The sequence below is a fragment of the Pyrus communis genome, chromosome 1 (genome assembly GCF_963583255.1).
Source record: "Pyrus communis chromosome 1, drPyrComm1.1, whole genome shotgun sequence".
Classification (NCBI taxonomy): domain Eukaryota; kingdom Viridiplantae; phylum Streptophyta; class Magnoliopsida; order Rosales; family Rosaceae; genus Pyrus; species Pyrus communis.
Genome location: NC_084803.1, coordinates 5,689,507 through 5,714,037, shown reverse-complemented (window position 1 = coordinate 5,714,037; position 24,531 = coordinate 5,689,507). Strand labels below are relative to the sequence as shown.

Genomic DNA, 24,531 nt, shown 5'->3' with positions numbered 1-24,531 from the left:
AACTAATGTTAAAACTCTTTAAAATTTCAATTGAATACTGCTTAAGCTTATTTTGGGTTAAACATCCTAGAAACAAATCCGTACAGTTATGGAAACAAATGTTGGTTATGAACAAATATGTGCATGTTTGGACTTAAGAGGACGGTATCTTACTCGGTAATTTCGAAAGTTTACGTTTAAAAATTGTCATCCTGCACACCTTCTTATGCAAACTTTTTCTTACGTTTATAAATTTAAGTGTAGACGAGTTTTTAAGGTGACAATAACATGTTTTAAGTTAATCAATTTAATTATGAATTTTTTTTTTTAGTACATCGATATTTTACATTAGGAAAGAAAGAGTTCGGTTAAACCACACAATGAGCAGCCTAATTTGGTATCGAATTCGTCATTCATAAGATTCAAACCTAATACCATCTCACTCCTAAACGAATAAGAATACCATTAGACTGTAATATTAAGTGACAGTTTAATTATGAAATTAATTCAGCCTCATTTAGTTTGATCTCTCTGTAGATTAGGACAATCCCAAATCAACCGTTAAAAGTTACAGAGCAAGTTCAGTTATGATTCCAGCACGTGGCCCGACCATTGTTCACGTCAAAGTTAGTGCACGCCTCGAGCCTCTATAGCCTCAAGATTTATATCCTGACCGTGCGATCATATGATTCTTTACGAACAACGCACTCAGATTAATCCAACGTCTACAGATAATTGTTTAAAATGACGATTCCCACACCCTATTAGTTCTCGCCTCGGTTAGAAACATCCAGCATGACCACTTTACCCTTCGTTTGATGCTTCCTTCGAATTATCAAGGGCAAAAATGTCTTTTTGACAGAGCAATCAAAATAATAAAAACAAACGAAGACAGAAGCCGTTCTTCATCTGTTAACAAAACCTGGAAAAAGCGGTTGAACAATATACATTAACCTGCAAATCTGATATATCCAAATCCTAATGTCCATATTTTTTTCATGATTTTTAATTTAGTTTTCCTTTAATTTATCTGTTTTGTCAATAAATTAAATCTTTGGAAATTTTCAAAGTTTATTACGTTGATGAATTTTCAATGAAAAAAGTAGGTGGAAACAAAAAGCAGATAAAGTCTCTTATCATCCGATCAAAACCAAACAGCAAGACATTAGATTAAATTAATTTACAGAGATTGGTGGTGGAATACATGGCTACTTCTGTCAAGGTGAAGAGCGGCGGCACCCTGCAGGATGGTTCTTCAAAGGGAAAGATTGGATATTCTGTCACTAAGAAGAAGATTGAGAGCTCTTCAAGCAAGCAGCAGGCAGCTGATTCCAAGCAGAAATATGTTCAGACTGTTACAAAAACTGAGGTAAAACCCATGTCAAATTTGATTGAATTTTTTGAACTTTTTGACCTTAAAGTTTTCTTCTTTGGATTGGGTTTTCAATTGGGTGAATTGGGTTTGTGGGGTTGTGAATTGATTTAGCTGTTTCTGATGGATTAGGGGATGTTCTAATTTGGAATTGCTAATTAATTTGGATGATTGACAATGGCATAGTGAAATTTGTGGTTCTGTTCTTAATTTTTGACCTTAAAGTTATATTCTTTTGATTGGTTTTTCAATTTGGTGAATTGGATTTGTGGGTTCTGAATCGATTTATGTGTTTTCCATGCATTAGGTATATTGGTTTGGGGTTTCTGGTGTATTCTGAATTTCTAATTTCGGTTTCTTAGATTATTTGGATAGGCGAAGTGATCTCCGCACTCCTATTTTCTCCTTCTGCACTCCGCCCCTTGTTTATGGTTTTAGGATTGAATAAATCTAAGGAGAATCAAGAGGCAGAGGCAAAGGGAGAAGCGCAAAGGAGAAACAGGGTGTGTGAAAATCACTACCCCTTGGATAATTGACAATGACATGGTTGATTCGTGGTGCAACCTATGTTTCTCTGACGGGTTCCAGGGTTCATGGTATCAGACTTGACTGTATTGATTTCATGTTGGGTGTGATGGATTCAGTATTAGTTGTTCAAATGTGCAGGTAAAATCAAAATTGAATTCAGTATCAAAGACGATAACAAAGAAAACCACGACAAAAGTGAGAGAGAAGAAAGTATACACTTTGGCAGGCCAGAAGTTTGATCCTCCAGAAGAGGTTCTTCTTTTCCCATCACTTTTATTTATATGCTTGTTTTAGTTTATATTGATAAAGAGCCACTCATCCCTGTGTTTCTTTATTACTTTCTATTTCCAGAGAGAACCCTTGAGGATCTTTTACGAGTCATTGTCCAAACAGATACCAACAAGTGAAATGGCAGAATTCTGGTAACTTTTCCTTATGTATATAAATCTTTTATCCTTCTATTTGATCATATGGGGAATGTACAAACTGGTTAAATTCGATTTCACTGCAAGGTTGATATTCTGGGAAGTAACTTTATATCTGCGAGGCCCCCTTCCATTCAAAAGTTCTTCAAATGATAGTGATTCCTCAAAGCCAATTTAACCTTAGTTGACTGCTTCTGTAATTTTAGGATCCAGGTCATGTTTAGTCCGATGATGGTGCCTTTTCACTGTCTTGGATATGCCTAAGCCAATATTCATCTGGAAGAATTGCATATATAGATTGTTATGTGGACAACAACTATACCAGTAAGCTGCATGTTCACTACCAAAACAAGTATATTTTTCTATAGGTGATGGCTTCCAACTCTATGTGTAGTTGGGATGGATAATATGAATTTTCAATGAAGTGTGAAGAGTGTAAACTTTATAGGAAGTGAGAAAAAGTCATAGTAAAGCAGCTTTCTATGTCCCTTCGGTTTCATAATCAGAAGTTATTAGTTAAGCAGCACAAAAATCTTTCTCTTATTGAATCAACAAAACAGATAAAAATTCATGATTTTGCACAGGCCCTGTTTTTTTCCCCGATCTGCACTGTGGTAGGTTGGCTATCTCTCGATAATTTACCCCACTTTTTTCTTATTTGATGAACTTATGAGTTAGGACTTGGGACCAGCTGTATTTGTTTCAATTTAGACCTCATTTGACTGCGGCACTGAATGCTAACCCGAACAATCTTTTTTCGAAACTTTAGTCAGCCAGTTTATTCTTGAAACTTTATGAGAATGAATGGACACTACACTGACAACCATGGACATTTGAAATTAAATCCAGAAACACTGTGGTTTACTGATGAGCTCTTGCACATTATATCATAACATTGGAATTAGATTCTCGTCTAGAAACACTTGGTTAATTTGGTAGAACAGCATGACTGTCGCAAATTTGTCTATGGATTGTTTCGGTTTTGGTAATATAACTTTATCTGATCTAACATCGGTAGTTGTTGAAAGTGCCTTACATTCTAAATTTTTCTTTGGAACACGTTTGATCAGTTAGAAATAGAACCATGGAAAACGATAGTAATTTCTAGCAGATTTAAAAATTGACCAATCTTAAACAGTGTGAACCAAGATCAGTTTTGCATTTGGTTGCTGCTGATGAATGTGCTCAGGTTGCAATCCAACATGATCCAACCCATTTGCAGTCCTGCAATAGAATTCATTTTCTCTAGTCTTCGTTGCTTTTTGCAGCACTGTGAGTGAATGGCTAGTGGGTCAAGCGTTTCTGTGCAATGTGCGTATCAGAGTTTCTGATGAAAAACGCTCTCAAGTTTTTGAATACACGAGGAATCCCCCTTGAATGTGCAATACTCTTTGGCCTCTTATCCTCAACTATATTTGTTGAACTTGAAAAACAAATCACTATGGGTTTGCATAGGTTTCTACTTTTCGTTGCTTGTTTATTGTGTTGGGTTGGTTAACGAACTTCTTATTTACACTAGTGCCCACACAAATTTGAAAACTAACCGATGAACTTATAAGAGCCAAGCAACTATTCTGGGGTTCGTTTCTCTTGTTGGTTTGCAACATCTCATATAGGAGTTAGTTTATGATTGGTGTGCATTGACTCATGAATTTTGGATATGCTGCTGAATTTCTAGTGCTGTGAATTAGATGCTATGTGAATTTCTTCTAAACGTTGGTTGTGCTCAACTCATTTGCAGGATGATGGAGCATGGCCTTTTGTCCCCTGAAAGATCCAGAAAGGCATACGAGAAGAAGCAGGGAAAGCAAAAACAACTCCGTTTGGGAACCCCTATTAAGTCTACACCAAAACCACCAAGTAAACCTGAGAGTTCACAGAGGCCACAACTGCAGGCATCTAAGAATGGCGATGTAAAAGCCATGAAGAGAGTTATCAAAGAGAGCGACGACGACGATGATTTCATTTTAAGTCCCAAGAGAAGGAGAGCGTAAGCGAGAAAATTAATAAAACCCTTCATTCTCTGCAGCAGTGTACTTTTAGAAATTGCTCTATTTAGATTTCTTTGTATTCAACCAAAAGAATTGGGCGGGAACTATTAGACATCAGACAAGGTGAGAGAAAGACATTCTTTGTTACTGTCTAACTTATGGAAACAATAAGCAAAGACTTCCATTTTTACTTCTGTTTCAATTCTTGTAGTAGTTCATCAATTGTGTTACAAACGCTGGTTATCCGAAAAATAACGTTATCGTTGAGGTCTTGTTTATCTATGAGGTAACTCAAGTTCAATTGACAGGGTGAAACAAATCTTCATACCTAAGAATAAATCCCACATTTCAGCTTCCAAAACCTAGTCAACAGCCGGATTAGCAACAAAACCAGATTTCCAATCCACATTGAGTTTTACAATGAAGGTATTTTCCTCAATGGAGAGAGAAGCTTTCAGCTAATTGCGGTTCTAATTTCTAAAAATAATGCAAGTTTGCGCATATGTAGGCACGGTTGTGAATCACAGAAGTGTCTGAGTATGAACTGAGATGGGGAGATTCAATAACTGGTAGTACATCGTTTTCTTTCTTCTTTAGGATTCAAATGAATTAGATAATTAGCTCACTATATCTAAATACGTCAAACGAAGAAATGGATGTCACTTTCAAATTTTATTCTGTTGAAGGTTGAAGGAATAGTCTCTAGAACTTATCCCTTGCAACCCTACCATTAATTGTATTCAATTGATGGTAGAAGAAAGAGTCTTTGACATCGTCTAGTGATCAAAGATTAAGGTAGAAGAATGATTAATCACGAAAAAAACATCGTATAGTAATTAATTATGTTTTTTTGTTATCTCACATGTCACGTGATTAAAGAAAGAAACATAAGGAGATATATAACTGAGAATTGTTAAGAATCTCAGACTAAAATTACATACATTAATTAAGTAAAATGAGAGGTGGTGTGTAATATATGTGAATAAAGAGATAAACATTGAGATATACAAACCGAGAGTAGCTAAGAATTAATCTCCAATTGAGATGCCATTAAGTAATTCATTAAGATGTGGAAGGGTCTGTGATGCATGTGGTATCTGTCATCTGTGTCATTGTGGTCATGCCTTCATGGCCATGGCCGGGCCGGGCGGCTCACCCAATGCCATCAGCTGCATTTAATTCACACCGAGTCAGTGATAGCATCTGCATTCCGAGCAAAGGGACTCATATAGAGTTACTACTCATCGAACCACTAATGCGGACCATTTGTAACAGAAGCATGAGCTTCCAATGTGATCGAAGACCAGTGACTGCATCAGCATGGTCATACAACACGTATTTTCTAAAAATTAAAATCAACACAAACACTGATCAGTTTGCTGAACCGCACGTGAATTGAACATGAACTCACATATATTCTTTATTATCTAAAACAATAAATATGATCAACCAATTAGAAATCTGTATATATATCTATATCTATATATATATATATATATATATATATATATATATATATATATATAGGTCATCAGGCTCCACATACCATGTTTGAGATTAATGTTTAGTCTGATGTGTGTAGACTCATGAACATGCTTTCACATGAACTGCATGTGAATAGAGCATGAAAGTAACAGATTATTTACTATTTAATTAGTGTAGAGATTGATAAAAATAAGAATAATAATGATAATAGTAGTAATAATAATAATGTCGAAGAATAATTTGAAAATTGGGCAGACTAAAATATAATTTATATTGAATGGTTCAACTTTTAACTGTATCAATGTTTTTTGTGATAAAACTCAGAACTTAGTAGGTGGTTAAATTTGAACAATACGGTGTATACTCAACTTTGAGATTTCGACAAATAATTCTAAATAATAAGAAAACATAAATAAAAAACTGATTTCTTGAAATAATTAATGAATAATGTCTAGAAATGAATTGAACCAAGTTATAATATGTCATCCAAGTTAGGAGAGGCGTGTGAAGGAATCATATGACAGATGAAATTAAAGCCACATGATTTCACAGATGCAGAACAGCCCCCTTAATCCCACTGCAGTCCCATCCCATATCCACATTTAAATCCAACAAATCATACAGGTCAGTGGAATGAGAGTTGGCCATAACAGATACAAAGTTGAAACCACTAGCTAGCTAGGGGTTTTTGCCCAAAAGAAAAAGGTAACTAGGGTTTTGCTTTTCTTCTTCTTTGAGAAACTCTGAGCTAAAAAGTCCCCAGCAGCAGAAACCATGCAGATACAGTGTTGGGATTTTGTTCATACCAAAAAAATTAAATACACATTAACTTCTTGCCTGCTAGTTGAAACTGGTCAATTCTTTGCCAAGGTACATTAGTCCTATATATGAGAGTACCTGACAGTTTGTTATAATGTTATAATTCTAGTAAACATTGATTTGATTTATCACAAAGGTTTATTATTGTTTGTGCCAGAAATCATCCTCCCCAAGTCGGCTGTGGACTTTCCTCATTCTAATAATATTCCCCCAGAGAATTGTGTGTTTATAAAGTAAAATGCACTTCATTTTCTTGCAAACAATCAATGTCAGTGCTGCATATAATATACATACAACTTCATAGCAGGTAAGCCAAGTACAACCGTACAATGCCACTTGAAAACTAATTAAAGAATAAGCGAGTTAAGTCACTCGCACGCGTGAACTGATCTTATTAGCCGTTGATATATGTAGGATTCACAAACTCACAATGAATCCTAACATTTGGGCAACTTGAGTGTAGCATTTCTCTTAAAACAAAAAAAAAAAAAAAAAAAATCACGAAATGAAATGAGAACCTACTGCTAATGTTAGTATGCTAAAAGATTGTTTTACCATTTAATATGGTGAAATGAATTGGGAACCTACTGGTAGCTATGCTAGTATGCTTAAATATTGTTTTACAGCCACACAATGCCCACTTCAAACTAGCTAATTAAAGAATGATCGAGCACAGGTAAGTAAGGTCACTCATGCACATAAAAAATTGAATTGATCTTGGTCGTTGATGTATGTAGGGTTCACAAAATACTATTGGTATACTTGTAGGAAGCTAAGCATGTTCTTACAAAATTACGAAATGAAATGAGAACCTATATTCCTAATGCTAGTATGCCAAGAGATTGAGATACCATGGGGTAAAAGTGACCCAACGTGACAGACACCATCTAAATTCTAATCATCTAAAGTTCTAAACCACTTTGATGGAATCGCATTATATAGAGTCTATACCTCTAAATCCATCACTTTTCGTATGCGCATACACTCAAAAGTCTAGTCACTTGAAATTGCATGCTATGTTAAATATAGAAACAAATCAAAATCTTGATTCTGCAACTTTTAAATCCACACGAGACTTGATCTGCCTGATCAATTGCTAAGTAAAGCCACAAGGACCTCCCAACCCCAATAATATAATTGTTTCCACGGTAGTTGGGTTGAATCAAGTTTCCTCAATCAAAAGCATAAATTATCGAAGAAAATAACAATAATGTAGATTTTACATTAGCGTTCTCTTATCAAACTTGTATATATCATAGTGTAAGAACTATACATTTAGGTTATAAAAAAAATCACATAATCAGTGGTTCAAATTTATAATTTTGTCAAAAGTTATTGAAGAACGAATTTTTCATACTTGTGCACGTACCAAATTGTTATTTTATCAATACTGCAGATCATCAATTGGAAATCACAGATCAAGTCAAATCTCAAGAGAATATGTAATACCCATACAATTTTTTAGTTAACTCTACCAAAATATTCTTTTATCATGATGTTATACTGTCAATCCTTGTAGTCATTGATCAAATCCTTGTAGTCAATCCCTGCTAGCGTCGTCTATGTATTAGGCTGTCGACCACCGTCCGACTAAATCCAAGACATTTGGAAATTAAAAAAGGAGACCGTCTATGTGCCTACCTAGCCCGCCCAGTCTCGTCTAGGTGTCTAGGTCACGACTCTTGCTTAAATAGAAAATAGATAACTTTCATTTTGCAGTATGTTCTAATGCTTTATAATATATATGTCATTCTATTTTGCAATTTATGTATCCCAATGCAATTATGTATTTTTTAAGTATAAGTATACACTTATGTATACAATATATAATAAATTTACTTAAATCCGCCTAATTCACCTAAGGCCCCCACTTCAATCCCACTTAGCTGCCTAGGTGCTAGGTCCCAAGCACCACTCGACTAGTGTTTTTTAGAACCTTGTATGTGAGTGTAATACATAAAAAGCTTGACCACCAAACCTAACATGTGATAACCCAAGATGTCCTTTTTAACATGTGATACTATATGAACTTCGAAATTATATTAGTCGGTGGTTGTTGTTGATGAATTTTTCATTGAAATGATTAGAGCGATGAGTGATATGTTGGGCTGGATGATTTGGGGGTGCATTTGCACGGTTGATTTGGGTTAAATGGTTGTGTCGGGGTACTAATTATACACAATGTTCATACGATGATTTGATTCATTTCAACTGATAGTTCTTGCATGATTTGACATAGCTACGTACGTGTGCCGTGGTATTACGGCCACATGATCAATGCTTAAACAAAAATTGCATGGCTATGAATTTAAGTTGTAGTACACTAGTACTGCCTGTGGAACTTTATATGGATATGAGCACTTACTCTCTACTCACAACAAAGACCAGAAATATCAAACGTATATATGGGTCCAAGATTATGTGTGCGTGACCACCTCATTAAGAAGGTACTTTTTCAAATTGTTATTAAAGTACCATGCACCCTATTGGAATAGTAAAGAATATTGTGAGGTCTCAAGGACGATCGATGATGATGATGATATATGGTAGTTTTGATTTCACCTAACGTAATTAAGATGAAATCATAGATTGATCTTTGATCAAAATAGAGTAACATATATTGTACTGTACAAATGCAATGTAATTTATAAATTATAAGGGAGAGAAATGTAGGTTTATTGGCCTAGATTAGAATATCGTTTGTACAAAAAGAATGGTAAGGACAATAGATTATGTAACAAATTAAGTTGTTTAATGATTTATCATTATACGTGTTATTAGCATAGCAAATAAGGTTCAAAGTGAACTAAGAATATTATAATAAAACCAAACATGATAACAATATTTAACAAATGAAATTTGATGTCTCTAGCAGTATTCGTTTGTAAATTTGAAGTGAACATTCAAGAAGAGAGCCTAGGCAAAAAAGACTCTTAATTTAACTGTATAGAATTGTCCTTTTCAACATGCAATGTTGTAGGGTAAAATCACATTTATTAGAATATGAAGGCACCATATAATCGTGGACCAAGCACAATAGGAACCGTTGCCATGGATGGGCCAAGATCGATCGATCATATAATGGTTGGGACCCCATGTTGAAATGTGTAATATAAGTTGGTGTTCAATGCAACATTGCAACCACCACCTCATCATATGGATTGGAGGATCACTTGTCTAATTCTATTTCAAGTTTTGCTGTCACAATATCTTCCTAGATTGAAAATTTTTTTGTTGTACTTGCTTAACAATGTAATAATTCAGTTTTGAATCAAAATACTGAGTTGATTTACTTATCTGATGTTACTTAGATGACTACAAAATTTCCTAAAAGTCATAAACCCACTTGTATGATGAAATCGGGATGAGAGAAAGTCGAAAAGGAACGTGCAAAATGGAAGGAACCTTGCACTTTGACTACTCAAAATTGTTTTGAACTAATGATTCATACCCAATTTGATTAACTAAACCAAGTTTAGTACAAAAGGCTCTAGTTCCCACATTCTCTATTATACAGGATAGCAACTTATATCTCATGGATACACCGTTAAATATTTTGTGTTCATATTTCAATATTATATATATATATATATATATATATATATATAGCTTACCTGTCATACAATGCGATGCAAGATGATAATTAATATTAGTGCATGCAGCAGCGTGGACCATGCGGTGACGATGATGCAAACCCTTACTGATTGCCGCCACCTCACCCAACCCCCCTAATTATGAAAAACTTTTCAGTGTGACAGGAACATGTATGGTAATCACGTGTTTTTATGAAAGTGATGAGAAATTTTATTTTTTAAGTTATTAACTTTTTAACACACATGTCCTATCATTTTTATAATAATAAATGATGTATCATCTTGTGTGCTGATCACACTGAAAATTTTCTCCTTAATTATGTACCACACGTACTTTCAACAAAACCATCCTTATCTCCTCTCTTCTTTTCTCTGTTTTTTTCTCTCCTTTAGCTTTTGGAAAATTTTCCTATCAACCAAACACAAATTAAAATAACAAATTTGATCAATAAAAGAAATGACAAGAATGTCGCTTTATATGCACACGTATTTAGAGAAATTCTCGAAAACTTAACATGTTACGGTGTTAGATTGTTGAGATTAGCCGCGCAAAACGATGTTAGAGTTTGTAACGTCTTTAGGTATCTGGCTGGACAACATAATACACTACATATCTGTTGACTCAAGGGCTTAGCTTGGTAAAGAAAGAACGATATAGAGGAAGAGAATGCAAGCTCTCCAACAATCCCCAGCCATATACATTCAGAGGAATTTTTCCGTTGAGATTAGAAGCTTACACCGGCTTTGCGGGTTAACTAAACGTAGTCCATCAGGATTAACTAAACGTTGAGATTAGCCGCGCAAGGGGTACTGCCCACTTGGTTTCGTTTTTTTTTTCTTCAATCCAATGTGTAAAGAAAGTTGAGGTTTTACCATAAAACCAATTAACAATATGAAAAATAGCCTAATTCGTTATAAGTCCTTGTATGATTTGGTCCCTTACTGATGTAGGACTTTGGTCCTCACATTCTCATAATGCGTCCCTGGTTCATACCATTCTCCCCACCTTTAATGTAGTTTAGAGTAAGAATGTCATTTGTATTTGAGAGAACAAACCCCTAATTATCAGGATCAACCCGGAAAGGAGGTCGACAAAGAGGAAGAAGATAAGGGACAAATGAACAGTGAAACATGGGTGAAAAACTGGTAAAGATATCAGACCATGAAATAAATGGCTTGCATGGTGGTGCTAGATGAAGGGGACCCCATGGTACCATTGCCCTAAAGCAGTGTGACCATCTCTCTCTCTCCTCTCTCCTCTCTCCTCTCTCCCCATATTTCTTGTTTGTCACTCACTCTCTCTCTCCCTCCCACTCTCATTCTCTATAAATGTTGTATGACTCATCGGGAAAGATATCAAATACAAAAAAGGAAAAAGATTGAAACTTCTCCTCCATAACTAGCATGCTCCCATTTCCTTTCCTCTGCTAAAGAAAACCAGTGCTACACTCTTTCACAACAAAATACGCCAAGTCCTTTTCTTTGAGACATTTCCACAAGCACTTACAAGGCGCCCATTAGAAATGAGCGCTAGTTCAGAAACTGAAAGCAGCTCCAACTCGTCCACTTCCGCATCGCCTCCTTCCTCGCCTTCCTCACTCCAAACCCAAAACCCACAAAAACCCAGCTCGCCAATTCACCAAGGAATCGACACTCCCTGCAAAAAAAATGCCAAACGGGTCAGAGACTCCAGCAAACACCCGGTTTATCGGGGGGTCCGAATGAGGAACTGGGGCAAATGGGTATCCGAAATCCGCGAGCCTCGCAAGAAATCGCGCATTTGGCTCGGCACTTTTCCGACTCCTGAAATGGCCGCCAGGGCCCACGACGTCGCCGCTTTGAGCATCAAGGGCAACTCAGCGATTCTCAACTTCCCAGAGCTCTCCGACTTGCTGCCTCGCCCGGTTTCAAACGCCCCCCGCGACGTCCAGGCAGCCGCCAGCAAAGCCGCGGAAATGCACCAATTCGACTCCATCCCGTCAATGTCGCCGTCCCCCTCGTCGCTGTCCTCGCTCGTCTCGGCCATAGACAACTTGTCGTCCGAGTCGGACGAGCTGAGCGAGATCGTCGAGTTGCCGAGTCTGAGTTGCGAGTCGACCGAGTTGAGAAGCGAGTTCGTGTTTGTGGACTCGGAGGACCAATGGGTTTATCCGCCGGCGTGGCTGCCGCGCGTTGGGGAGTTCGAATGCAGTGAGTTGGGGGCGGCGAGTTCAGTTGGGTTTGAGTGTTTGTTATGGGATTATAATTAAGTAGCACATCTTGCCGCACTCGCACTCGCACTCACACTCGTACGTAATTGACTCTTTTCATTTTATTATTTATTTAAATATATTTTAAAAAATAATGAACTTACTAATCACTCGCAGTACCACTTCACTCCCTTGTGTATATAGTTTAGCCGTTTCTGCTAATTAGCTGTTAATTAATTAAGAGTTTGTAAGTGTGAGCTTTCTTTGCTTATTTTTGGAGTTTTCAGTGTTTTCGCTCTTTGGATTTTTACTGTGAAGGGCTTAAATTCTGATCATCTCTCTCTCGTTTCCTTTTTACTTTGTACTCTGCTTTTGTGTAATTGTACAGTGTAGTAGCCTACTGTTTTTAGGATGGAAAGCAAATGCCACGAGACATTTTCTTTCCTCTTTGGTTGGCAACTTTGGTGCAAATAGAATAAAGCCTTTGTCTTTCGGTTTCTTTTTCTCATCAAACTAATTGTACCCACAACTTCTTTCATTCCATACTCATTTCTTGGCATGCTTGTCCTAATTTGCAAATTCATTGAGCTTCTGATATACTAATGGGGAAGCGCCACCGGTTTCTTACGCATTTTGGTCCATCACGGAGGGAATTCGTCCTGTAACCACGAATATATCTTGAGGAAAACTAACGAAAAATCCAAAAAAATTTCCTTTTTAATGAAAAGCCATTTTTAAAGTCATAGTAAATAGTACCAGAGAAATGTATAAATATGATTTTTCGTTAAAAGTGAACAGTAACGAAAGAGTTTTGTTAATCCTCTTTATATCTTGTCCATTTTCATGACACTCGTCGCGAGATTCTGTTGTTGGAGTGCTATATAGGAACAGGGTGATCCATTCATTCCCTTACTATACAACTCATCACGAGGCTCTGCGACTAGAGTGCTATAGGAAGCGCCGGATTATTCAGTGTGTATTTACAGCACTCGTCACAAGACCCTGTTATTGGAGTGTTGTACGAAGGACGTTCTTGTACGAAAAGCCAGATACATCTCGATCCAGCTGAACTCAAAATCTCCTTTTCGTTGGAGTGTTGTATGAAAAACAAACGATATCTCCGGACGTACGAGAGAATTCTTTTGTTGGGTGCTCGAATTAAACAAACACCATGCAATTAAGAACAAGTCCAAGGGAAAAATGGGACTGGTGATGCAAGTCTAATTACTAATCGAACCCACGGAGGGTCCTCCTCCAAATGAATAATACAATAATAAGAACAACAACAGTGACACTAGGGAGAGTAGAGAGACTCCAGTTCTTTGAAAGAGAGATTTTATGAACGTTTGGTGGTTTGAATTTTTGGCAGATGCATGCTTGCTAGAATCCAGATGGTGAAACATGATGAGCTGTGAATGGGACAATGACAGTGATAGTTAAATATTTTACCATACACGGAGGCAACAGCTATTGGTCTGGTTTCAGCTAGTTTTTCTCCTTTCTCCCTTAAAACTTATCTGCATCGATCCAATCCTTTTGCAATTCATGACATTGATTTTTTGACCTCTGTTCTGTTTTGTTGTTTTGTGGTGGAAAAAGAAAAGCCAGAGTCCATGATATTTTATCTCTTTCTCCTATTGCTGGAGAAGAGACAAATTGGAGAACCATCCTTGATTTTGAAATTGCAGCAGTTATATTATATCTATATATTTCAGTGTTTGGCATGCACTAGAGCAGTTACTAGTTTGATATACAGATAAAAGGATTCAAAGGCTTAAAATCACGAATCTTTCGAGCTGATTTTAGTACTCTTTTAGCTTCAGGCACTCTTCGCGCGGTGGCTACGTATTAGGTTATCAAATATTGAGTCGGGTTATTTGCAAAAATATTGAGCCTATATATCAAATGGCTAAAAATTTGGGAATGGTATAGACTAGTATATACTAAAAAAAAAATCCAAAAACTGATTTTAGTACACCTTTTTTGGCTTAAAGCACTCTTCGCACTGATACATATAAAATTATCAAATATTCAGTCTAGAAAGCAAATGGCTAAAATCCTATAATACCAAAATAAAATAGAAACCACTACCCTTTTGATTTCCAACTGCAAATAATTATGTTGCTGAAAGTTAGCTCAATTATTTGGCCACAAAACAAACTACAGCTGATATTTGCCAATGAATTAGTGATCGATTGCATGGTTGGATGGCATTTTTACGTCCTCTATTTCTATAGTGCATGCTTTCAATTTTCAACCATTTTGGTCCCACGACCTTTTGAAGTTGATTTTTCATGGTTTATATTAACATGGGGAGACAAGTAACACATGCACAATTACCATACATTTGGACTCTCCAGAACCATAGGGTAATCAAGGGAGTCCGTGCTAGTGAACCAAAAGGCATTTTTTCACTGAATAATGTTATGAAGATCAAAATTTTAAACTAAATAATGCGTTATTAATAAAAAAAATAGCAAGCATTTTATTTAACGCTTAAGTGATAATTCAATCATGAACAACCATATCATTTGGTTTACAAACTTTGGTTTAAAAATTTAGTCTCCCTATCATTACCCTTTCTCAATTATTGCAGAAATTGATCACTTCAATTGTTCTTGTTTCTGGTTCCTGAAATAGCTTAGCCCTTTGTGGTAATCATTCTTGTTAATTACAAAAGGATAATGGTGGAGTTAGAAAAACATGAGTTTGACACAAGTGAACGACAAAATTGATCAATTGAGAACCAAAGATATATATTATATTTATAGAGTTTTAAAAAGTTAGCAAGTTAGCAATTTGATTTCTTTTTATATCAATATTTTCTGTATTAGGGTTTTGCATCAACCAACAGGATCCTTTTCGGATTCTTTTGATGAGGATTTTAAGGATCTGTAAATGGTGTTCGTTCATCGTACATCGTGAATTCAGTTTTTGTCAAAAACTGTTTGTATTTAATTTTAAATAAAAATATTTAAAATGATTTCTGACCGCACTACGTACGATGAATGGATATGATTCACATATTTCCAGAATCCTCACAAAGAAGATGAAGATCTGGATTCTTGCATTAAGACAAGGATTAAGATTACTTTCCTATTTGTTATTAGGATTTATTATTGCTTTCTTGTTTTTCAAGATTAGGTATATAAATACATTTCTTGTAACTCTTTCGAAATAAAGACTTGGCAAATTAGAAAACATGAGTTATGATATAAGTGAATAACGAAATTGATCAGTTAAGGATCTAAGGTATTGTGTTAATAGATTGTTAAAAGTTAGCAAAGTTAGCAATTTGGTTTATTTTTATATTAAATTTTATGTACTAGATAGGGTTTATGATTGCTTTCCCATTTGTTTTAAGATTAGGTACTTATAAATACATCTCTCGTCTTGACAAATAAATATGTACATATAATTTCTTTTTTCTCAAGATAATAAGAATCTATTTAAAAGTCAGTAAATTAGTTTTTTCTTCTTTTTTCATCATTTGGAACCATACACGGTGTCACATGTAAAATTCTCGCACTGCAGCCTGCAGGGTTTTAATTTAAAGTAAAACGGTACAATAATAATGCAATAGAAAAAGAAAGTATAAGATCTTCAACGTATGTCACAAAATCATTAGGGGTGGATAAATACAAAAAAAATAATTAGTTAGTTATATAGATTAATTATTAGGCCAAAGACGAAAGGGTGTAAACTAGAATACTTACCTAACAATATTTATTAATTATTAGATTTTATTTTCTATTTTTCAATGATTACTTCATGCTTTGGTACGTAGGATTCGTGATCCAGTACATGATTAAAGCTGCCAATATAAAATCAAGCAGTGGGAGAGGATGAGACAAGTTAATTAATTAAATTATTTATGATCAGAATTATGCAAAAGCATTACAGTGACGTTATAACCCCTATTATTTTTCTTGATAGCTTGTTGGTGTCTGCAATAATCTGCATGCCTACCAGACTTTCAAACACGATCGTCAGGGTTTAGTCAGCTGAGTTATAATATATTTATGGATAGATTCTGATGTATTCTACCAGTCCACCTCCTAATTAATATTTTTTTATTTTTTTATTTTGTCGAAATTCAAATTTATTAAAGATGAATTGAAATGTTTACATCAGAAACCAGAATGTTAAACAACCACTCTGGCTCAAACCGATCCCACAAATGAACCCCCCTCCTCACACACGTGACATAAGAAGTCACTTGATGTGCAACCCCATTACACACACGAGGAGTAAACATAAACTCTACTGAACTCAATTGTTGTCGAATATGGTTCATATCCCAAAGGATACCTTCCAAATCTGCCTCCGGAGCCAAGACCCCATTAATCATATCCACCAAGACCTTCGAATCCGTCTCGAATTGAACAAACTCGAACCTAAATTCCAAACAAGCCATCATTGCCAATCGCAATGCTTCCGCTTCCGCCATCAAACTAGAACCACATCTTATATCTCCTAAACCACCATCAGCTCTAAAGATCCCAGCAAAGTCCCTCGCTACCCACACACAACCCCCCACACTCATTTGCTTACACCAAGCTCCATCACAGTTCACCTTAATAGTACAAAAAAGGGGCTTCACCCACCGCACCTACACCTCCCCCTCAAGGCCTCGCTTAGGACCATGTTGATGCACAATCTGCCCGCCCCTATCCTCAAGCTCCCGCACCTGTTGGCTCAAGAGCTCTAGCGCTTTACTCGGTGGTATAATAACTGTCTCAAATACTACACTATTTCGACACTTCCATATCCGCCACAAACAACATACCACCCACTGTATAAGTTGTTCCGTATTCTTAGGTACCGTTTGGTACGTAGGACAGGACGAAACAGAGTGGGATAAGGCGTTCCGTCCCATGTTTGGTGCGCCTTAAAAGGGTGGAATGAGCTGTTCCACGGGATTAGATTTGGGTGAATTTTCGTTCCACCTCACCCCCCCTGGAACGACTCGTTCCACCTCATCCCCCTGGAACGACTCGTTCCACATCCGTGGAACACAAAATTATAACCTCTCCGTTTCCTTCTTCTTCCTCCTTGTTTTCATCCGAGGGCATCTTTGCTCCCGCTCCGTTCAGTTTCGTCCTGTCCCGTCCCGTCCCGTCCTGTCCCGTCCCGTCCCGTCTGCATACCAAACGATACCTTAGTCTCATCATATTTTTTACATAGCCACTTCCAGCACTCCAAAAAGTCTTCACCCTCCACCGTAAATGCATCCAATTGGAGCGAGGAACCAAACCAAAATACTTGAGCAAACGGACAACGGAAAAACAAATGTACCTGTGTTTCCATCTCTTCGTCACATAACGAGCAACTGTTCTCTAGTCGAATACCCCTTCTTAGCAAATTAGATCTTACTGCAAGAATATTTCTACAACCCCTTCACATAAAATGGCATAACTTGGGAGGAACTCTCAACCGCCATAATTCCAACCATATCAGATCTCTATCATCTTCTCTACTTGATTGCCCAACACCTTTCCGCCCTAACTCCTTGTTCCTGTTCATCTATTGAGCAACTAGATACCCAGATTTAATCGAATACATCCCATTACGATTATAATGCCATATAAGACTATCAGAACAACCATATTTGCTCAACACCATGTATAGAATACTACCAGCTTCCGTCAGATTAAAGCACCTTTCTATTTTCTCCTTGTCTCATTGCCCACCAAGTGCTACAATGTCAGACACCTTACTAGGCATATCAATATGTCTCGACAAAGGCTTAAAAGTTCTTGGTGTTGGCATCCATGGATCAGTTAAAATATGAATATTTCTTCCATCTCCCACCCTTCAACGAACACCTGCCTTCAGTACTTTCCTGCCTTGTAATATTCCTTTCCATCCCCACGATGTTCCTCTACCCACCAGAGCATCAAGAAATGATATTAAGTTTAATATTTGGTTGTGTTATTCTTGATCTGCTGTAATGGCAGTTGGTTGTTTTATATACATCTTACACACACGCATGCAATAAACAAATGTTGTAAAGGTGGCGTGCTTGCTGCCCATGCTGCAACACATCAGAGCACATGAGCTGAAACCATGTGGTAGTTTGCTGACAAGGAATATTGTACCCACGTGCAGTATTCCTTCTGTCCAGGTTAGTGGGGCAAGTTCTCTCAACACTCCCCCTCAAGTTTGGAATGAATGTTGATTATTCCTAACTTGCAAAGCAAAGTCGTAAACTGGTATAAGCTCAGTGGCTTTGTGAAGATGTCGGCTGGTTGTTTCATGGTTGAGATGTGAGATGTCTCGATCATTCCACTTTGAACCCTTTCTCGTACAAGATGGCAGTCAATTTCTATGTGTTTGGTTCTTTTGTGAAAGACCGGATTCGAAGCGATGTGAAGTGCCGCTTGATTATCACAATATAACTTGACTGGACGTTTATGTTTGATACCCAAGTCTTGTAGAACAGATTTCAACCAAGTGACTTCACAACAAGTTGCTACCATTGAACGATACTCCGCCTCTGCACTAGAACGTGACACAGTATTTTGTTTCTTGCTTTTCCAGGAGATCAAGGATTCTCCAAGAAATACACAGTATCCGGTGGTAGAACGTCGTGTGTCTCGACATTTGGCCCAATCCGCATCACAAAAAGCATTCAATTGAATTGGACTTTTTGCAGAAAGAAAAATACCTTGCCCTGGTGTGTGCTTAACGTATCGTAAGACTCGCTGGGCTGCCTCCAAGTGTGGAGTTCGAGGCTTCTCCATAAATTGACTAAGAATATGGATAGCATACACCAAATCAGGGCGCGTGATTGTCAGGTAGATTAGTCTCCCAACAAGTCGTCGATAAGAGGAAGGATCAATAACCCATTGTCCTTTGTCCTTTCTGAGTGATAAGTTTTGCTCCATAGGAGAGGTGGCTGGTTTTGCGCCAAGATGACCTGCATCCTCAAGTATTTCAAGGGCATATTTTCGCTGTGAGAGGGTGATCCCCTTGCTAGAGCGAGCAATTTCAACGCCCAAGAAATATCTTAATTGGCCAAGGTCTTTCAACTTGAATTGCTTCATAAGAAAAGACTTGGTATCTTCAATTGCTTGTATGTTATTTCCTGCCAAGATAATATCATCAACATAGACAAGGAGGGCAGTGAATTTACCATCATGGTTTCGGACGAACAATGAATAATCTGCCTTGGATTGTTGATAACTGGCCTTTCTAAGAGCACAAGAGAGTTTGATAAACCATTAACGAGAGGCTTGCTTAAGCCCATACAAAGATTTATGAAGTTTACAAACTCGTGTCTCCCCCTTTCGTCCGAAACCAGGAGGCAAGGACATGTAGACATCTTCTTCAAGATCACCATGGAGGAAAGCGTTATTAACATCAAGCTGGTGGAGGTGCCATTGTTGGACCAAGGCAACAGCAAGGAGTAGACGAACTGTAGTCAATTTTGCAACCGGAGCAAAGGTTTCTCGATAGTTTAAGCCTTCAATTTGGCTATAACCTTTGGCAACCAAGCGTGCTTTATATCTCTCAATGGATCCATCGGATCAAAATTTGATTTTGTAAACCCATTTACATCCAACCGGCTTCTTGCCAGGGGGCAATGGTTGCAGAGACCATGTCCTATTCGCAGCAAGGGTTGCCAGTTCTTCTTCCATAGAGAAACGCCAGTGAGGGTCGCGTATAGCCTGTGAGAATGAGCTGGGTTCTATGGCAGCTGAAATGGAAGTGGTGAAAGCACGATGTCGAGCAGATAAACGATCGTATGTGAGGACATCAGACAAAGGGTAAGGAGTACCTGGTACTTTGGTCAACGCCGAGTGAGATGAAGGGACGGACCGAGAAGGGAGGTTGATGTCGATGTGATATTGTTGAAGATAACCAGGTGCATGAGTGGGTCGTTTAAGACGAGGTGGTGAGGTGGAAAGAAAAGGAGATGAAACCGAAACAGGACTCACCGGCGAAGAAGAGGATGGATCGACGGAATCCTGCTCCAGTAGAATGGACGGATGAATGATGGGATCATCATAGGCAGTATCTTGAGTATGTGGAAACACAAGTGGTGAAACTGCAGCAGAAGATGAAAAAGGGAACACATGTTCATGGAAAATAACATCACGGGAGATAAATATTTTACCCGTGTGAAGGTCGTAAACTCGATATCTCCTTCGTCCTACAGCCTCACTTCCGAGCAATATCACAATCTGCTTGCACTCCTTGATAAGAGTCAATCCAACTCCACATCTAATCATGTCGGTACCACCTCTACTATGAATAACTTGTCAGGTAGAGTTTTTTGTGCTTCTGCTCTCAATAAGAGAAAGGACGAAGGAGATGTTGTTGGAGGCGTTGGCTGGGTATCAACATGATTAGCCTTGTAATTGGAACCCCTGCGATCCTGATAATCTCCCCTATTGCTGTTGTCTTTCCCTTTTTTCAGTTTGCGGCATTGATCAATGGTGTGACCTCTCCAATTACAGTAGTCGCATTTGAGGTGTGCACGACAGGTATCTGAAGTGTGTCCAGTTGCATCACAACGACCACATTTTAGATGGGAATTTCTTGGAGAAAAATTCCTACCAGAGTTTCGCATGTTATCCCGCACGGCGAAAGCTGCGGTATCGGTGACTGAGGACCTTTCAAGAGCATGCATTGAAACTGTTCTTTGCTTCTCATCTTGAATAATAAGTGATAAAGCTTTGTTGACAACAGGGAGGGGATCCATAAGTAAAAGTTGCCCATAAACCGCAGCGTAGGATTCATTGAGGCCCATGAGAAACTTCATGGTTTTCTAACTTTGCTGAAACTGCATTAATTCTTTTGCAGCTCCACATGTACAGGTTGGGAGAGTGCACATGGCATCACGTTCATCCCAAAAACTTTTCAGTTTGGTATAATATGCACCAATGTTCAAATTTCCTTGAACACTTCCATGTATCTCTTGTTCAATATGGAAGAGATGTACACTGTTTGTGTGAGAGAAACGTTCCTTCAACTCATTCCAAATATCAGCTGCAACATTGTTGTAGATGACACTTGCTTCGATATCTTTCGAGACAGAGTTGAGCAGCCAGGATTTCACGAGGTTGTTGCAACGAGTCCATTGTTGGAATTCACTTGTGGATGCAGACTCGGGCCTTTTAATGGATCCATTGATGAATCATTCCTTGTTCTTGGCATTGAGGGCCATGGCCATGGCTCGGCTGCAAGTGGAGTAATTTTCGTCATTCAAAAGGTGTGTGACGAGGATTGCTCCAGGCTGATCAGAGTGATGAAGATAAAGAGGATCACTGGGATCTTCGTATTTGGTGTGTTTGCTGGAAGAGTCAGTTGCCATGTCGGCAGGCAGTGTGCAGTGGCTGTGCTTAATGGCTGTGATAGGTAGAGCAGCGACGATGGCTGTGTAGCAGCTTTGCGATGGCAAGGCGGCGAGTGTGCAGCTTGCAGTGCACTGGTTGCTGCAGTAACAGATGTCGCTGTTCACAGTATAGCAGCGGAAGAGTGAAGGCAGAGCAGAGCAAAGGATTGCCTGTGCTCTGATACCATATTAAGTTTAATATTTGGTTGTGTTATTCTTGATCTGCTGTAATGGCAGTTGGTTGTTTTATATACATCTTACACACACGCATGCAATAAACAAATGTTGTAAAGGTGGCGTGCTTGCTGCCCATGCTGCAACACATCAGAGCACATGAGCTGAAACCATGTGAAAGCACCTTTCTATTTTCTCTTTGTCCCATTGCCCACCAAGTGCTACAATGTCAGACACCTTACTAGGCATATCAATATGTCTCGACAAAGGCTTAAAAGTTCTTGGTGTTGGCATCCATGGATCAGTTAAAATATGAATATTTCTTCCATCTCCCACCCTTCAACGAACACCTGCCTTCAGTACTTTCCTGCCTTGTAATATTCCTTTCCATCCCCACGATGTTCCTCTACCCACCAGAGCATCAAGAAATGATAAGGAATGATAGTATTTCGCTTGAAGCACTTTAGCCAGCATTGACTCCGGATTACAAATCACACGCCACCCCACTTTAGCAGGCATTGCTAAATTAAAGGCAATAATTTCCTTAAAACCAAGGCCACCAACGGACTTTTTCTTCGCAAACTTACTCCAAGCCACCCAATGTAAACCCTTATTAGTCTTCTGATCTAGCCACCAAAATCGAGCAATAACCTGCTCAATTTCCTTTACCAATTGTATTGGAAGTTGGAAGCACAACATTGTATAATCGGTAAAGCAGACGCCACACTTTTAATCAGTATTTCCTTCCCTGCAACCGGCAAAAACTGCTCTGCCCACCCATTAATCCTCTCATCCAATCTATTTCGTACATCTTCAAACACTTTCTTTTTCGATGCCCCAAAATCCGCTTGAATGCCCAAATATTTTCCAAAGCCCTCCTGGTGTCGAATACCTAACACATTTGATAACTGATCTTTCAAAGTCTGAAAGCATCCCTCACTAAAATACACCAAACTCTTCTCCATATTAAAGAATTACCCTGACCCTCCGACATATTTCTTGAACAACCCCTTGACATTTCGAGCCTCTGTTTCTAAAGCCTGACAAAAAAGAACCGAGTCATCTGCAAATAATACATGGGAAATGGGCTTGGCTAGGGGATTCACTGTGACACCCCTTATCCGGTCAATCCGTTCCTCTGTTAAGGAATGTAGTATCACAGATTCAGTTTGTAATAAACCCTAGAAATAGGTTGTGCTGTGCATGGCTGTAATAATTAGTTGAGAGCATTATGACAGGTGGCAAGTTAGTTAGAAGAATATAGTTATGTGTGAGTGGGAAAGGATGTATATAAGTAACACAACTGTAATCTATTTTTTACTGAGAAATGTAAATTCATTTCACAACATGGTATCCAGAGTCTTCTGTCTAACGACTTCACCCTGATTCTCTCCTTTTTTTTCGCTGAGCTCTCTTCCTCCCTAAGCTTCCTCGCTAAGCTTTCTTCTTCCTCTCCAAGCTTCCTCGCTAAGCTTTCTTCCTCCCTCTTCCATGGCGACCTCAGCTTCTCCTTCTTCTGAAACGGCCACACCAATCAATCCTCAAATTTCTGATCCTAGCTCAGGACCAAGCTCTACGCCTTCAATTACAATTCAGAATATCGGATCTATGGTGCCGATCAAGCTGACCACCACCAATTATCTCACTTGGAGTGCGCTTTTTGCTCCGATCTTCCGTCGCTACAACCTCACTGGCATTCTTGATGGATCAGTGCCTTCTCCATCTCAATTCATCTCCGATGCTGCTGGAAATTCAGTTCTCAATCCGGCATATGTTTCTTGGTTTGAAAACGATCAGAACCTTCTCATCTGGATAAATTCCACCCTTTCTGAATCGATCATTCCCTACACTGTTGGAGTTGCGAACTCCAGAGAACTTTGGGCCAAATTGGAATCCAGACTCGCTGCAGCTTCCCAATCGCACATTCATGAGCTTCGATCTCGTCTTCGTTGCATCTCGAAAGGTGATTCCACTGCTGCTCAGTACCTTCAACAAATTGAAGCGATTGCAGATGCACTTGCTAGTGCCGGAGCTCCAGTTGCAGATTCTAAGCTCATTTCTGTTACACTCCATGGATTACCACCAGATTATGACTCTTTCGTTGATGCGATCCAGTTTCGGCTTGGCTCCACTACAATTGATGAATTGCACGGTCTTCTCCTCAGTAAGGAGATACAGTTAGCAAATCGGAAGAAACCTACTCCACCTGTGCACATTCAGGCCTATACTTCCACTGCCGGAATTCTTCCTACTCCATCTTCTCAAGCCTTTGTTGCTCAAGGTCGTGGCAGTGATCGCAACTTCTCTCAAGGCCGAAGCTTCTCATCATCAAAATCTGGTCAAGGTCGAGGTAACTTCAGATCTAATAATTTTCGTCCAAACTATTCTCGTAACAACTCTCAGCGTTACATTCGTGGTGGTCGAACCAACTTTCCCTCATCTGGCCGAAAGTATCCATGTCAAATCTGTCGACAATTTGAGCATGATGCTCTCGACTGCCCTCAGCGCATGAATCCACACTACTCCAGTGCTTCCTCTCCTTCTGCTATGGCTGCACATGCACAGTCTTCTCAACATACCTGGCTTATTGATTCTGGCGCCAGTACTCATATGACAAATTCCTACAACAATCT

General features: G+C 38.4%; 2 protein-coding genes across 2 annotated transcripts; both read left to right on the top strand.

Annotated features, from left to right (window-relative positions):
• Positions 1 to 1,042: 1,042 nt before the first annotated feature.
• LOC137743046 (uncharacterized) lies at positions 1,043 to 4,497 on the top strand. The gene is made up of 4 exons (XM_068482966.1): positions 1,043 to 1,348; positions 2,018 to 2,131; positions 2,231 to 2,301; positions 4,046 to 4,497. Exons 1-4 carry the CDS (start codon positions 1,184 to 1,186, stop codon positions 4,296 to 4,298), a joined length of 603 nt encoding a protein of 200 aa, XP_068339067.1. The 5' UTR covers positions 1,043 to 1,183; the 3' UTR covers positions 4,299 to 4,497.
• A 6,988-nt stretch (positions 4,498 to 11,485) lies between these two features.
• On the top strand, positions 11,486 to 12,544 carry LOC137708287 (ethylene-responsive transcription factor TINY-like). The gene has a single exon (XM_068447334.1). The coding sequence runs from the start codon at positions 11,716 to 11,718 to the stop codon at positions 12,439 to 12,441; it is 726 nt and encodes a 241-aa protein (XP_068303435.1). The 5' UTR covers positions 11,486 to 11,715; the 3' UTR covers positions 12,442 to 12,544.
• The last annotated feature ends 11,987 nt before the right edge of the window (positions 12,545 to 24,531 follow it).